The sequence below is a fragment of the Nelusetta ayraudi genome, unplaced genomic scaffold (genome assembly GCF_046127955.1).
Source record: "Nelusetta ayraudi isolate G7.1 ecotype Tasmania unplaced genomic scaffold, CSIRO-AGI_Nayr_v1 ptg000016l, whole genome shotgun sequence".
Taxonomy (NCBI): Eukaryota; Metazoa; Chordata; class Actinopteri; order Tetraodontiformes; family Monacanthidae; genus Nelusetta; species Nelusetta ayraudi.
This window is the reverse complement of record NW_027466066.1, coordinates 556,818-572,217: the sequence shown is the minus strand read 5'-3', so window position 1 is coordinate 572,217 and position 15,400 is coordinate 556,818. Positions and strand designations below refer to the sequence as shown.

Genomic DNA, 15,400 nt, shown 5'->3' with positions numbered 1-15,400 from the left:
GTGCTGTGAAAGTCTGTTGCTTATTTTATTATTTCATGTTTTATTTTATTTCTAATCATGAGATTTATGGTTGTTTAACTCCTTTGCTTAAAAACATGAGTTTGGTCATTCGAGATCGCGTCAACAGGAATTTAACACCAAAAAAATTCCCAGAGTGTGATACATGCTAATATGGTCCTACAGGGATTTGTAGGACCAGGTCTTTGTCCCCAGATGGTGCATGGATACATTTCAAAGCTTTACTGTTTTGCCCTAAATCAATTCTGGCCCGACATCTCCTGTGACTTCTCAAACTTTATGGACGCTCCAAATCGTTGCATTAAACCTTTAAATTGGGCCGTGTAGCCTGTGATGCCCCTTAATGTCGCTTGTTAAAACAGAAATATAGCGACAACGGGGAGCTCCCACACCCAATTTGCAGCTCCCACCGCTGCATTGTACCTCCCACGTCTGATTTTTTTTTTCTTTCTTTCTGAACAAACCGCGCCTGCAACCTGTTATGCGGTGCGCCGACAGCGCCCGAGATTGCGCCTGAATAACAAATCCGCTCTGCGCGTGTGAAGATATATGGACCGCTACGTGTAAATATGAATTCGCTGTGTGTTTGATCCCCCCATGTGGAAACAATCTCCCCTCACCGTGATGATGATGGAGGGCGGTGTAATGGTGAAAATAGTGCCCTGTAATGTAAGTGGAGGATGAGGACCGGGCCATAAATAACACGATGTTAAGATGTTAGGTGTGTGTGTGTGTGTGTGTGTGTGTGTGTGTGTGTGTGTGTGTGTGTGTGTGTGTCTCGCAAGAAAAGGAGCGGAGGCGTGTGTTGTTTTAAGTGGAGATTTCCGAGTCGAGGCTCGAACGCGTGGCCCCGTGAACCGAGCGGTTTTATCAGTCTGGCTGCTGACAGAGTTTACAGAGTGAGTGGAAGAAGGGAACGGCTCCAACTTTCATCCCCCTCCAACTCCTTTGAAAAATGACAAATGACCAAATCCTCACACTCAATGCAACATTTGTCTTCCTTTTTTTCGTCGTTTTTATTTCTGAGGAATGTTCTCTCTTTTTTTTCTTCTTAAATCTGCACTGCGCATGCTTCTTACCCAAAAAAAAGAGAAAGAGGACACGAACCAAAAAAAACAAACAAAAAACACCATCGATCCAAATAATAATTACAAATAAAAAAAAACATAACAAACGAACTAAAAAACCCAAAAAACGACAATTAGAGAGTGTAAAAAAGAGACCCGACCTACTAAAACGGCATAAATAGGCAGTTTCATGTTGTTGGAAATTTCATTAATTGCTACGTCGTTATCATCATCATCGTCATCATCATCACCAATCATTGCCAGAACAACAACAACAACATAGAAGTGAGAAGTACAGTAAAAAGTGCACCACCGTCAGCGTCATCATCATCATCATCATCATCATCATCATCATCAATTTTTTTCTTTTCTTAACTTAAAAACTATACAGCTGCCAAAGATAAAATTGTTAATGATAAACTTCTAACAATATAGAAATGTTTCCACAATAAATGTTCCACAAAGAAAGGAAGCGTTTTTTTCTTTTTCTTTCGTTTTTTTTTTAAGCACTAGAGTAGAGTAGACTATGCGTTGCTCGTTTCATCCACCCCCGCCCTCGTCGTGTTTTTTTTTGTTTGTTTAATTCACATTTTGTTGCTTACGGAAGCGCACTGCTGCAACCCTAGGAAAAAAAAAAACAGGACTCAGTATCACGTTATATCGTGAAACTATCAAAATATCACGTGATAGTTTGATGTTATAAAGTGAAAATGATCACGTAAAAACGTGAAACTATCACGATAATCACGTGATAGTTTCTCGATATAACGTGAAAATGATCACGAAATAAAGTGATAGTTTCACATTTGAAACTATCACGTAAAAACGTGAAAGTATGACGTTACAGCGTGATACTGAGCCCTGTTTTTTTTTTTTCTAGGAAGGCAGCAGTGCGCTTCCGTAGTTTCTTGATTATTTTCTTTTTTACACCCCCCCCCCGACACACTTTTCTTTTTCGTCTTTCATCCCATTTGTACAGTCAGCCGACGGACGGAAACAGGCGAGAAAGGGGGCGAGTTGGCTTTTCCTCTTCCTGTCTGTCGCAGCTTCTCGGTCGCGATTTGATTTTTTTTTTTTTTTACTCTCTCTCTCTCTCTTTTCTCTTCTTTTTGAGTTTTCTCTCCATCGATTGGATCGAAGGAGAGCGGAGGGCAGTCAATCCGAGGGCCTCGGTTAAGACAAAAACAGTGCTCCTCCCTACCTCCCTCCCCACCCCGTCCTGTCCAACATTTACAGTCCACCCCTCCACCTCTCCTCCACCCCCATCCCTCCCTTCCTCTCCCCTCCACCTACATCTGCTTGTGGGGTTTCTCGCAGCAATCCCCGTTGACGGGGGCCTGCGAGCCCGCCGTGGTGGCCGCCGCCGCCGCCAGCGCGCTTCCTCCCGCAGCCGCCCCTCCTCCTCCACCACCTCCTCCAGCAACACCTCCGCCCTCGCCGCCTCCACTTCCACTTCCTCCTCCTCCACTTCCTCCTCCGCCATCCCGCAGCTCCTTCTCCCTCCTCTCCCGCTCCACGGCCTCCTGCTCGCTCTTGCTGCTGGGGAACTTGTCCTTGTTGTTCTCCTTCTTCCACTTCATGCGCCGGTTCTGGAACCAAATCTTCACCTGGCGCTCCGTCAGCGCCAGGGCGTGCGACACTTCGATGCGGCGCTTCCGGGTCAGGTAGGGGTTGAAGAGGAACTCCTTCTCCAGCTCCAGCGTCTGGTAGCGGCTGTAGGTCTGGCGGCCCCGCCTCCGGCCCGCAGCTACTGGGGAGGAGGTGGGGGAAGAGGAGGGGTTGGGAGAGGGGAGGCTTTTTTTTTAGAGGCAACAATAGACTTCGGACATATTATTATGTTTGAGTTATTTTTTTTTTTTAGAAATATAACTTAAAATGATTTATGAATCCCCAATGACACATCACCTGATTTTGTTTTCAATAAAAAGCAAAAAAAATAAATAAACAATAAGTTCAAGCTCTGCACTCTTGGCCCTGATCCCTTTGTTCTTTGAGTTCAGCCGAGACAGCACACACACACACACACACACACACAGAGAGAGAAAGAGAAAGAGAAAAATATTTATAGATAGTACTCATCTATATCTCTTTTAAAATAATCAATGTTAAAGTGTAATGCCTATTTCTCTCTCTCTCTCTCTCTCTCTCTCTCTCTCTCTCTCTCTCTCTCTCTCACTCACTCACTCACTCACACACACACACACACACACACACACACACACACACACACACACACACACACACTCAAACATTGCATAAAGACAGACTTATCTACTGAGCACTTACAGTGAGCATGAATATTTGATAACATAATAGATCGTAAACACTTTGAAAAGAAAGAAGAATTCCTCGCCGCGAATCCGACTATCGGCTGCTGAAATTATCCGAACCGAAACACTAAATTAAAAATAAAAAAAAATATGGCGAGACGAGGAAAGAGGAGAAATGTTTACCAAAGTGAGCGCGCGGGGCCCAATCATTCAACCCTGCTGCTGTTTTTCTTTGTTTCCACGGCGGCAAAGACGGACAACTCGCGGCGCAGACGCAATCTAAAATTCATAAATACTTAATAAAGGTCAGGTATTTCTGCACAAGCACGCGAGCCGAGAGGCGCGCTCGTTTTACAGCCCCACAACATGTGAGATAGTTCCGCTCGCCTGCGTTTTATGAAGCTCAGGCGGGACAAACAGATTGAAAAATGTTTTATTTCCTGCACATTTGCGCGACAAGTCTGAGACTCTCGTTCTAATAGACTCATTCTGCGAGAATATATATATATATATATATATTTAAAAAAAAAAAAAAAAAAAAACAGTCCACCGATTTATCTATTATAAGCGTTTAGAACGGTAACGGCTTATTAGTACAAGTCATATGAGAGGTCTCAGTGTAAACAGATTATATTGTAGCAAAAACAAAATAAATACGACACTTTGAGCTCAGCCACAGCACACGCTGGCTCATTCGCGCAAGTGATTAAATTTCCATCAAACTGTTTGTCTTGCTCTCTGACTGTCGAGCCGTAAAACGGGCGCCAGAGATCCTTCAGCTTTCGACCACAATAAAACGACATGCACACAGAGAGAAAAGTTGTGCCTTTAAAAGCCCGGGAAACCGGCAGTTACAGCCGGACTGGCGGGCTTAGTGTTCGGAAGCCACCGCAACGTTCTCACAATCTGACCGAGAGCCACCCAGTTAATAACTAACAGATATTAAAGGTCCATTTCATTTCATTTTTTTCCCCCCATTTGTCCTTCGTCAAGCGACTTATTGTCCGCAGACTTTACAAATTGGGAAGACCACACACACACACACACACACACACACACACACACACACACACACACACACACACACACACACACTGCTGGGTTGTAAAGTGCAAAAAATATATATATTTTTAATAAAAATCTATTGTACAGTTTAACTACCGCGAGCCAGCAGTAGGCTTCTATTGAATAGGGTCTGATGACCGAACGTACATACGTGCAGCCAGAAATAGCCCGGCGAAGAAGACAAGCAAGCCACTATGAAAACGCATGGACTTGTAAGTGATGTAAAATGTCTAGTATGTATTATCTGTCAGGGCTGGCGCCGTGATCTCGCGCTGCAGGGACTTCACGGGATGTGGGCGCCACATTTACTGCTGTCACCAGCCATGAATTAGGGCGAAAGGAGAAACGCTTTCTGGGGTAAAATGACAGCGGCTGGCGCTTTAATCCAGAGGGTTTTTTCTTTCTTTCTTTTTTTCTTTTTTTTTTTTTTGGACGGACCGAACGTGCAGGGAGATGAAATCCCCAACACCGGCACAAAGTGTCGGTGGCATATGTGCCTGTCAAACAGTTTAGAAGAGCTGAGCCTTAAATTTCGCAGCATCACTTGAAGGATTACGCGCCTTTTAGCTGTCCGGGGAAAAATAATGCAGGCGTCCGCAGCGAAACGTCTCCAGGACATATTGCCTTTTTTTTTTTTTTAAATATATATATATATATTAATCCAATTAAACACGGTCTAAACAAATTCATGGGCATGTTGACATTTTGCAGAAGGTGGCAGCGGGCTTTCTCCTCCGCGTGCAGCCAAGACAGACACTGGCATCACAGAAGCAACGCATTCATTCTTCCCCCTAATCAGATTTTAATCGTTTCATTTCATTTTTAGGAGCCGTACAGAAGTAAGAGGAGGGGAAGGGGAAGATGATTTATTAAGCGGTTCAGCAAAGAGTCGTAAAACGGTCCATATCACCGCGGCTTCAGAATTAAACTCGGATATTAAAACCCAGCAGCTCGGAGGCAACGAGAGGGTTTTTTTTCCCCGGGAAGTCGGTGCTGCCGGGGGTAACGTGGAAGGTGTGGATGTGGACATGCCCCCCCACCCCCCCAACCCCACCCCGTCTTTATGGAACAAATTGTTGAACGTAACCTAGTCGTCGTTAAAATGGAATTTCCGCACTTTGGAACCGGGGGGGGGGGGGGGCAGGGCTGCTGCGCCCCATCATCCGCCTTAAACAGGCGCGCCCGAGTTTTCCCTCCTACTTCTTCTTCTTCTTCTATAATAACTAACAAACAGTCACACAAACCGCGCGTGGTTGTAGTTATTCTTTTATACGCACGGATTGCACTGCAATTCCGGTTCGACTTGACTTTACGGGAGCTTCATTCATGCCAAGTAAACTGTTTGTAGACTCTCAATCATAGGGCGCTAATCGCTGCTACCGGTGGTGAAGTGGGTTGAAAAGCAAGTTCGAAAGAACGTACAGAAGCAGAAGATGTCAGGTGTGACAACTTCACACTCCGGAGGGGGCAGCAGCGGCGCCGGTGAAGTGTCCCAAAATCCTATAAAGGCGCGCGTTAAACGAGATCTCCGCCACCATTATTACCGCCGTCCGTAGCAGGTGGTCGAAGTGCCTTATAACGGCCTGAGAGGTTGAGAGGGATGAAGAGAGAGGGAGCGCGAGAGCAGCTCGGGAGACCTGGCTGGCTCGGCGTTGTTTATTATTTTTTCTCTTTTTTATGATCATAATCATGAAGCCACAAAAGTCCTGCACAGGCTATAACCCGCCTGCAGCAGCACCACTTTAAAAATACAGCCGAGAACATATAGGCAATAAACTCTCACACTGCCTGTGTGTGTGTGTGTGTGTGTGTGTGTGTGTGTGTGTGTGTGTGTGTCTCTCTCTCACACACTCACACACACACACAGAGATAGAGAGAGAGAGAGAGAGAGAGAGAGAGAGAGAGAGAGAGAGAGAGAGAGAGAGAAATATGGGCTGAAACAAAACAGGCTACTATACATGTCAATCCATTCACGGCCCATCTCTCTCTCTCTCTCTCTCTCTCTCTCTCTCTCTCTCTCTCTCTCTCTCTCTCTCTCTCTCTCTCTCTCTCCCTCTCTCACCCCCCGTACGTCTCTCCAACACAAAAATGCCTCCTTGCACAATCAAGCTTAAATTGTCGCCATTAATAATCACCCTCCACCTACCAACACTTACGCGACGCCACCGATTTTCTCCAGAATTAAAGATTCGAAATGTATTGTATATATATATATTTTTTTTTAATTTTTTTATAACACACTCACGGCCACAAAGGTCGTGCCTTTTTTTTTTTTTGCTTGATACGGCGCGACCGCGCCGACGTGCCCTTGTACAGGCAGCGTCTATCTTTGAGTCTCTAGGTGCCCCCCCCCCCCCCCCCCCCCCACACACACACACACACACACCTTTTCACAGCGTTAGACCAAAAAAAAAAAAAAAGTCCAAAAACGCCCCCTTCACCCCCGTTTAATTCTCTATTAACCACACATCCTCTCCCCCCCAACCCCAATTTAACCCTGTGGGGACCGGCGGTCACCGTGAAGGCAGGATGGCAGACTTGGACCGGAGACCACAGTTGCAAAACGGTAAAACGAAGGCGTGAACTGCAGTAAAAGTTCCACCGCGGTCCAACATCGGACTAATGGGCTAAATCATCCAAATCTAGGAGCAGTTGTTAGTCTGTAGCTTTCTTGTCCTTCTTCTTCTGCACCTCTAAGCAGCCTCTGAAACATTTTCTTCCTCTTCCCCCCACTCTCCTCCCTGACCCTGGCTGACTAACTGACTGACTTACTGGCTGGCTGGCTGGCCCGTCCTTTCTGCTCTGAGCCCTTAGTGTCATTCACAAGTTTTGGTGACTGCCAATAAAACCATAAACGCGCTTTTGTCTCGCCCTCCGAAAAGCTCGGAGCTCTAATTGCCCCCCCCCCCCTCACCCCGCATAAACCGCCGCTTTTTAAAGCCTCGTCTACAACTTTTTTTTTTTATTATTATTATTACTACCACTGTGTCGTCCGACACGTTCGCTGCTTCCAGCTCCTCGAGGAGCAGCAGCAAAAACAGCAGCAGCAGCAGCAGCAGCAGCAGCAGCAGCAGCAGCAGCGACTTCCTTGACCCTCAGCAGAAGACACAACGTGATCCAACAACACACCACCACCAGCGCCACCCGCTCTCGCAGTGTCCTCACCCTGCGGCCTCATCCAGGGGAAGAGTTGCGTCGGCGAGGGGCTCTGCTCGGTGCCCTCCGCGTCCTCGCCGCCGAGACCCTGCGCGCCTCCCAGCTTGCAGTCGCTGTACTGGACCAGGTCCGCGTCCTGGGCGCCGAAAAGTGTCTGCCGCTGCAGGGCGTCGTATCCGTAGAAGTTCCCCGGCTCGCCATGGCACGTGACCGCGCACGGGCTCTGCTGGTAGGGGTTGGTGGGCAGCGTCGAGGCGCTGTGGTGGTAAAAGTCCTGGATCTGCGGTGCGTGCTGGAAGGTGGCGCCGGAGCCCGGGCCGTAGACCACGGTGGGCCGGCTGCCGGCCAGGTCCTGGGCGAAACCGCACTCGTAGTAGTTGGGACGTAACGAGTCCCCGCTTTTATATTTGGAGAAGAGCGAGTTGACGAAATATGAGCTCATCTTTTTTTTCCCTCCTCTCTCCCTCTCTCTCTCACTCTCTCTCAGTCTCTCTGTAGTGTTGTTTTGGACCGTTCTTTCTGTTGTTGTTGTTGTTGTTTGTTTGTTTGGTTTTTTTTTTTTTAAAGTCGGCAGAGTCACAGTGCAGGAAGTGAAGGAAGCGACCGGCGTCTTTCAATTGTGTTTTCTTTTATTCTGCTCGACACGAAGGAACGCCGAGGCGGAGGGGAGGGAGCGCGAGCGAGAGAGCGAGCGAGGGAAGGAGAGAGGGAAGGAGGGAGGGAAGGAGGGTAGGAGGGAAGGCAGGCAGGTCCGCCGCCGGTTGTCGGTGACCGTCGCTGTGGTCGATCCGGTCCTCCCCCCCCCTCTGAGTCGGCCGCGGCGGTCGCGAGCTTCCCGGGGACGGAGACGGCAGCAGATGGAAGTGCCGCGCGCGCCACAGCAACAGCAGCAACAACAACAACAATCAGGCCGATTCCATAAAATGTCCAGCGAGGAAGAGGAAACCGTGGAAGGAGGAGAAGAAGAAGGAGAGGAGGAAGGAGAAGAAGAGGAGGAAGACGAGGGAGGGCTCGTGCGCATCCCAATTCCGGTGTTCGCGCTGGAAGCGGGAGCCCTGTCGCGCGCTCAAACGGCTTTCCCCGTGATTTACTCCTCTGCAAATGAGTTGTTTCATATTTTCTCTCTTGCCTCCCTCCCTCTCTCTCCCTCCCTCCCTGGCTCTCTCTCTCTCTCTCTCTCTCTCTCTCTCTCTCTCTCTCTCCCTCTCTCTCGCCCTTTCTCGCCCTCCCTCTCCTGCACTCGAGCTGGTGTGTGCGTGTGTGCGAGCGTGCGTCGTTTCCTCGGATAATTTGCATCTATTATCAGCTCTTCATCCCATTGGCTTTTCCACGCAAATAAAGATTGCGCGCACGCACGTACACACAGGCAGATTTTTTTTCTTCCCGTTATGTTTTTTTTTTTAACTCGCACGCGCCTGAATCAGCCCCTCGATGTCTCCCGGCGTCGTGTAGTGTATATGGAGGAAGAGGAGGGTGCGCTGAGAAACTACAAGTATAAGAAAGAGGGGGGGTGGAGGAAGTTGAGGTAGGGGTGGGTGGGGGGGGGGGGGGTGGATTGTGTGGATCTGCATCTTTAAACGCACGCACGCACATCCTCTTCCAATCAGCCAGGAGATGCCCCCCCACCACTTTGCTTGCAGCTGAGATTGAGTTTCGGGTGGAGGTGTATTGCACGGTGGAGAGCGTCTCTCATTAACTTCTTCTTCTTCTTCTTCTTCTTCTTCTTCTTCTTCTTCTTCTTCTTGTCATTTGAAGGAGGAAGAGAGAGAGAGAGGGAGAGAGAGTGTGTGGTGGGGACCGCACAGGCCCGAAAATGCCTGGGAAGCCTGGGTCGAGAGCCCAACACATACACACACACAGTGTGTGTGTGTGTGTGTGTGCGTGTGTGCGTGTGTGTGTGTGTGTGTGTGGGGAGGGTGCTACTCCCTAATTGGTATTGGTTTTAACAAGTACCAGCCTATAAACGTAATTGAGGTTTTAAAACTAGTAGTCAAGAGCCTCTCTCTCTCTCTCTCTCTCTCTCTCTCTCTCTCTCTCTCCAGTCCAGTGTGACCTGCGTGATAATCCAGACGGATTAAAAAAAAATATGATCTCCATAAACACACGCACGCGGGCGAAGAGGACTGGGGGAGGGAGGGCGGCTGTAAATGTTTTTTAACAAACTATAAAGCTCCATAAAGACGGTTGTTGCGCGGTTCAGGCTGCTGGTGGGGAGCGCGCGGTGTTTGTTGCTTGTTTACATTCTGTGTGTGCGACGAGGAAACAAAAGGGTGTGTGTGGGGGGTGGTGGTGGTGGTGGTGGGTGTTTACGACACGGCCTTTTACCCCGATCACCCCTGTCCGTCGTCGAGTCGACGCCTTTCCCCGCTCTAACTAGGGATAAATTGTGGAAAGGTTGCGCGCGGCCTTGTATCACAGCCGGGGATCGTAAAAAAAAATAAGACGACTTAAACTGCAGCGATTAGCAGTTTAAGTTTCCACACTGGACTTTTTTTTTTTTTTTTTCATATTTCATTATTTCTTTTTAGTTTTCTTTCACCTTCCATCCCCTCCAATTCCCGTCTCAACGCCGTTTCACATTAATACACCTCAAATGTATTAATAATAATCACCGTTGCTTTTGGCAATCAGCTGATTCAGTGAGCATCTGCAGCCTGCTAAAAACTCAATACCGCAGTGTTTCACCCCTTCAGTCGGTCCTCTTGAGGGTCTCTGCATGGTGGGAGTGAAAAGGTGGCGCGCAATTAAGTGGAAAATCTCCATTTTCAGCAGGAAAATGTGCGAACCTGCCGCAACAACAACAACAATAACGACGACAACCGCCACATGGGGCTCAGTGTGTATTTGTGAGACGGCAGACGACTACAAATATATACAGTGGAGGGAACAATCGACGACATCCATAGCAGCCACGCAAAAAACAAAAAAACAAAAACAAGTGCACAATCACGAATTAAACCTCCATCAAAATGTTTCACAAACATCAAGTGTGTCAAATCCCTGCTCCGACAGACTGAGTTTCTGGTACAATCAAATAATCACATTTTAAATAAAGAACACATATATTTTCACCATGGCCGTCGGATTTTCTATATCTAACCTGTATTTTTACATTAATTTACCCATTATCAATCTAAAAGCCAGTACAATGAGAGGAGTCCTTGTGTGTTTATCAAACATACCCCCCCTAAAAAAACAAACAAACAAACAAATAAACAACAAACTCCTAAACGCACCACTCTCACAGTCCCAGTATACAGAACAGCAGCTCTCGCTGACCAACATACGCGCGTTTTCCAAGCGAGAGCCCTTTCATCGGTGGAGCAAGAGCGCGATCAAGTGGCGGCTCACGGTACTGCCACGTTGGGGGGTGAGGTCGGTCGGCGCTGCGGTTTTTATGGTTGTTTTAAGTGCGCACATCAAATTACATAAGCCGTTTTAAAAGGAAGAGGGGGGAGGATGGGTGCGCGTGGTAATTTGAGATCCAAAGATAGATGAGTGGGGATTTTGCGGCGGCCGAAGGGGAGAGGAAACAAGTGAAATACGAATAAGGAATTATCTCGGTCGGATTTGTAATATTTTTTGCGTTCTTTTGATACGCAGAAAAGGGCCTTCAAAGCTGCAGTTAATATTTGAAAAGAAATTCTGATTAATGTTTTTAAAGCTCTCAGTGCGCTTGGAAACATGTGCGCTGCACTGTACTGTACCTTTTTTGATTTAATGAAATGTTTGTATTTCATTCATCTGAATTTATAAAAAATATGTACAAATATAATAATATTATTATTATAAATAATAATAATAATAATAATAATAATAATAATAATAATAATAATAATGTTAACGTTTCTAGGTCGCCACGTGTGTCGCTGCGCACATCGTAAAACAGCGTAGAAAAACAGTGAATGGGCCCGCGTGGCCAAGTGAAAAGTGTTAGTGTGTGACTGTTAGTTAAGTCCAGGTCACAAACCCAGATTTTATGACCTCGGATGATGGTTGCGGTCCCCTGTGAGTGTGTGTGTGTGTGTGTGTGTGTGTGTGTGTGTGTGTATGTGTGTGTGTGTGTGTGATGCTGCGTATGTTCCTTAAATTACAGGCTGTAAACAGTGTGTAAAAGCAGTTGTTGGGTTATTTGAGGAGGCTGCGGCGCTGCTCTTTATGTTCCCACCCCTGCGGACGGAAACGCGCCAGTTCGAGAAACATTAGGAGGAACAGACCTAATGGCGACAACTCATTTCATCGGGCTTTTAAACTCGCAAACAGCCGCTCTGGATGAAGGAGGAGAGAGAGAAAAAAACAAACAACAACAACATCACACACACACACACACACACACACACACACACACACACACACACACACACACACACACACACACACACACACACACACACACACGGCAGGAGCTGCTGCTGCGTTTTCACAGCGCGGCCGGTGCGCAGGCGCCGCAATGGGCCCTCACTGCTGTCCATGTAGGCCGGAGAAACGAGCTTAGAATCCGGCCTGAGTGCAGCAGTCTGCTGCGGTGTGTGTGTGTGTGTGTGTGTGTGTGTGTGTGTGTGTGTGTGTGTGTGTGTGTGTGTGTGTGTGTTTATCTATCTGCAGACAGCCAGGGCTGCAAGAAGGGTGCATCTGAGTGACATAAAGACAGAGCGAGAGGTCAGACGGGAGACAACACACACACACACACACACACACACACACACACACACACACACACACACACACACACACACACACACACACACACACAGCAATAGGGCCCAAACGGCAACAAAACCATAAAACTCCCAAAGTTGAAAAGAAGGGAAAGGGGGAGGGGAGGAGGAGGGGGGCGCGAGAGGAAGGAATCTCTTCCTCTCTTCTCTTTTGACACAAAGCTCACACGTGAGTGAATGGGGGGGGGGGGGGGGGGTGTTACATTCCAATAGCTTCGTCCTTGTCTTTAAAAAAAAAAAAAACCCACAAAAAAACTATAAAATAATAATAATTTAAATATATATATATATATATAGTGTTTCATCTCGTGATGTAACCCCAGAATCTTCCATCACAACCTACAAATGAAACGATCAGACGGCGGAATTGGAAACTTTTCCTCCTTTATTTCCTGCGTCTCTTCCCCCTCCACCACCACCACCTCCTCCTTCTTTGTCTTTCGGCGTGTTTGCTTTACAGCCGTTTAGTTCTTAACCTTCAGAAATTTATACGCTATAAACTTTTATTGCCGTCATATTCTTTTATTGCGCCGCGCGCACCGCGCCGCGCTGGATCCCCCTCTCTTTTTTCCTGCTGCTCCCCGCTCCTCTTTTCCTTCCTCCTCGCTGCCGCTTTTACGACAGTCGGCGGCGGCTTCTCCTTCCAGCCGGCACGCATCCGCTCCCGCGTCCCATCCCCTGTGCGCACCCTGCGCGCTTCCACCCACCACCGCCGCCGCCGCCACCACACCGCTCTTTCTTCTCCTTTTTTGCTCTGCTCCTACAGAAGAAGAAAAGAAAACACACATACACACACACACATTCACACAACAGCGGGTGCGCGCAGAACATCCTGCTCCTCTCGTGCAGTTTGTTCCCGAGGTTGAAAATAGGAAGTGTGCGCAGCAGCTGACGTGAGAGCGGCGGACGGAGGGGAAGAGGAGGAAGAGGAGGAGGAGGAGAAGAAGAGGGCTGCGCCAGTTTTATCGGACCGGAGGGAGAAATCCGATCACAATTTGTGATCGGAAATAAAACAAACCCTGACGCTGCGTTTGCGAGTCCGGGGTTGTTTATTTATTTTATTTTTTGGTTTATTTATTTTATTTTTTACAATTACACACGGGGCTAAACGTGCAAGAGACCCAAACCGGCGGGGGAGATTTGCGGCTTGCAACAAAGTGGAGCGGAGCGTTCAGACGGACGTGAAGCGAGGCGGCGGAGGAAACGGACATGCAGGAGCCGCTGCTCGGGCTCTCAGTCCGCTCACCGGAAAGCTGAGCCGTTGTTGACAAGCTTCAGTGAGGAGGTTTCAATTTGTGTTTCATTATTCTTTAAATGTTAGGATACTGGATGTTCATGTTTTTGTAATAATTTTGTTAAATTGTTTGATTTAACCAGGAGGCAGATGTATGTGTTGAGTGTGAGAATATTTTTTAAATGTTAAAAATTGTAATTTTATATAAATGTAATGCTAAGTACAGCATAGCCGGCAGCTGTATAAGTAGAAAATAAAATAAAACAATTCTGAAAAAAAAACAAATCTAAACAAATTGTATTTGTTGAGCTTTAGGGAAAACCGAAATTAAATCAACCCAAAACTGTGTTGAACATGAAATAAAAATTTACACTTAAAATGGACTTATTCAGTTTATTCATATATGAGTGCGCATGTGCGTTTTGTGGAGCGTAGATTCGGACGGAGGATACGCCTTTAGTTTGATATTGTTTTGTATATTTGATTTTTTTTTTTTCACTCACATGGTGAATATATAGCTTCTATAATGAATAATAGTCAAAGGGAGCTGCATTATTATTGATACTGTTGCTTTTCAATTTCCCGTTTTTCCTGTAATTATTTCAGATACGCAGAGACGTAGAGATGCAAGCTATATTTGTGTATTATTATAATTATAATTATAAGTATTGCTTTGCTTTGTATTTATCTATTTATTTCTACCTCTGCCTACTTAGAGCTTTAAGCTAGCTGAAAGATGTGCGGAGGAGCAGCCAGCAGCCAGCAGCCTTTGACTTGCCATCCAACTGTTAATGAGTCCAGAATGGCTGATGTGATGTGATCCATACAGCCGTTTCTATCAGCGGGACCATAACTCTCTGTGATGGAATTTATGAATATGAATGGTCTTCTCCGCTGCTTGATGAATTATAGAAGCAATGCTTTGTAAAACAGCTCATTCACTGTGTGTGTGTGCATGTGTGTTAAAGTGTGTGTGCGAGTGTGTGTCTTTTGGGGGCTGAGGGAGGTGGTGTTGCTGCACTCTATCCACCCACAGTGTGTTATTATCTGTGGATTTCTTTGTGTTTTAATACGGGGCCGATGAATTTAAGACGCCGGGCACGTTCGTCCCCGTTGAAATATGAATTTCACCCACAGCAGCTGGTGGTTTGTCTCACGCAGCTCATTTAGCCCGAGAAAATATCGGCCTTTGCCTCGTCCGCCTTAGCCGCGCAGCTAAATCTCTGCGTGATGAGCTAATGTGGACGTCTCCTGTCCATTGCCTCACACTTGGACAATATATATATGGACGAGGTGTCGCTGGTCGTGTGTGTTTGTGTGACTGCGTCAACAGCAGGTCGGTGAGATACGCACTGAGCCAAGCTAGCGCCGTACAGGAACAGGAAGTACTTTCCTGCTGCCCTGAATTCACTTACAGGAAATCCGCTCCAGCCTCTGCATGCTTCTTATGAAGCACTATCAGAAATGCTGTTTGACTTCAGCCAGGTAGCTGCACAGTTGGAAATAGCCTCAGCTTTAATAATGGCCGCTCCTGATTCGTCCTCCTCAGTCAGACGTGTCTCCCTGCAGTGAGCCTGTATGTGTGTGTGTGTGTGTGTGTGTGTGTGTGTGTCTTTGTAGTCGAGAGCCATCCTTGCATTAACCCGATGTGGATTTGTGTTGTGGTCCGAGGCTCCTTCCTGCTGCATTCCCTTAGATTTACTGTTTGTCAAGAAAAAAAACACCACTCCCCAACCTCCCCCCTCACCTCACTGCTCACCTTATACCCACACACACACACACACACACACACACACACACACACACACACACACACACACACACACACACACACACAGCCCCCATGTTGTGAGCAGTGAGGCGGTGTGCAGT

At 47.1% G+C, this 15,400-nt stretch overlaps 1 protein-coding gene across 2 annotated transcripts; it reads right to left on the bottom strand.

Moving 5' to 3' along the window:
• Window positions 1-2,353: 2,353 nt before the first annotated feature.
• On the bottom strand, window positions 2,354-8,690 carry hoxb8a (homeobox B8a). Of its 2 annotated transcripts, none has more exons than XM_076023640.1 (2): window positions 7,586-8,690; window positions 2,354-2,835 (listed from the first exon to the last, which is right to left on the bottom strand). In XM_076023640.1, exons 1-2 carry the CDS (start codon window positions 8,016-8,018, stop codon window positions 2,375-2,377), a joined length of 894 nt encoding a protein of 297 aa, XP_075879755.1. In that variant the 5' UTR covers window positions 8,019-8,690; the 3' UTR covers window positions 2,354-2,374. The 2 variants fall into 2 exon arrangements, with proteins under 2 accessions (XP_075879755.1, XP_075879756.1); XM_076023641.1 differs by having other exon boundaries at window positions 2,360-2,832; window positions 7,586-8,687.
• Window positions 8,691-15,400: the final 6,710 nt, after the last annotated feature.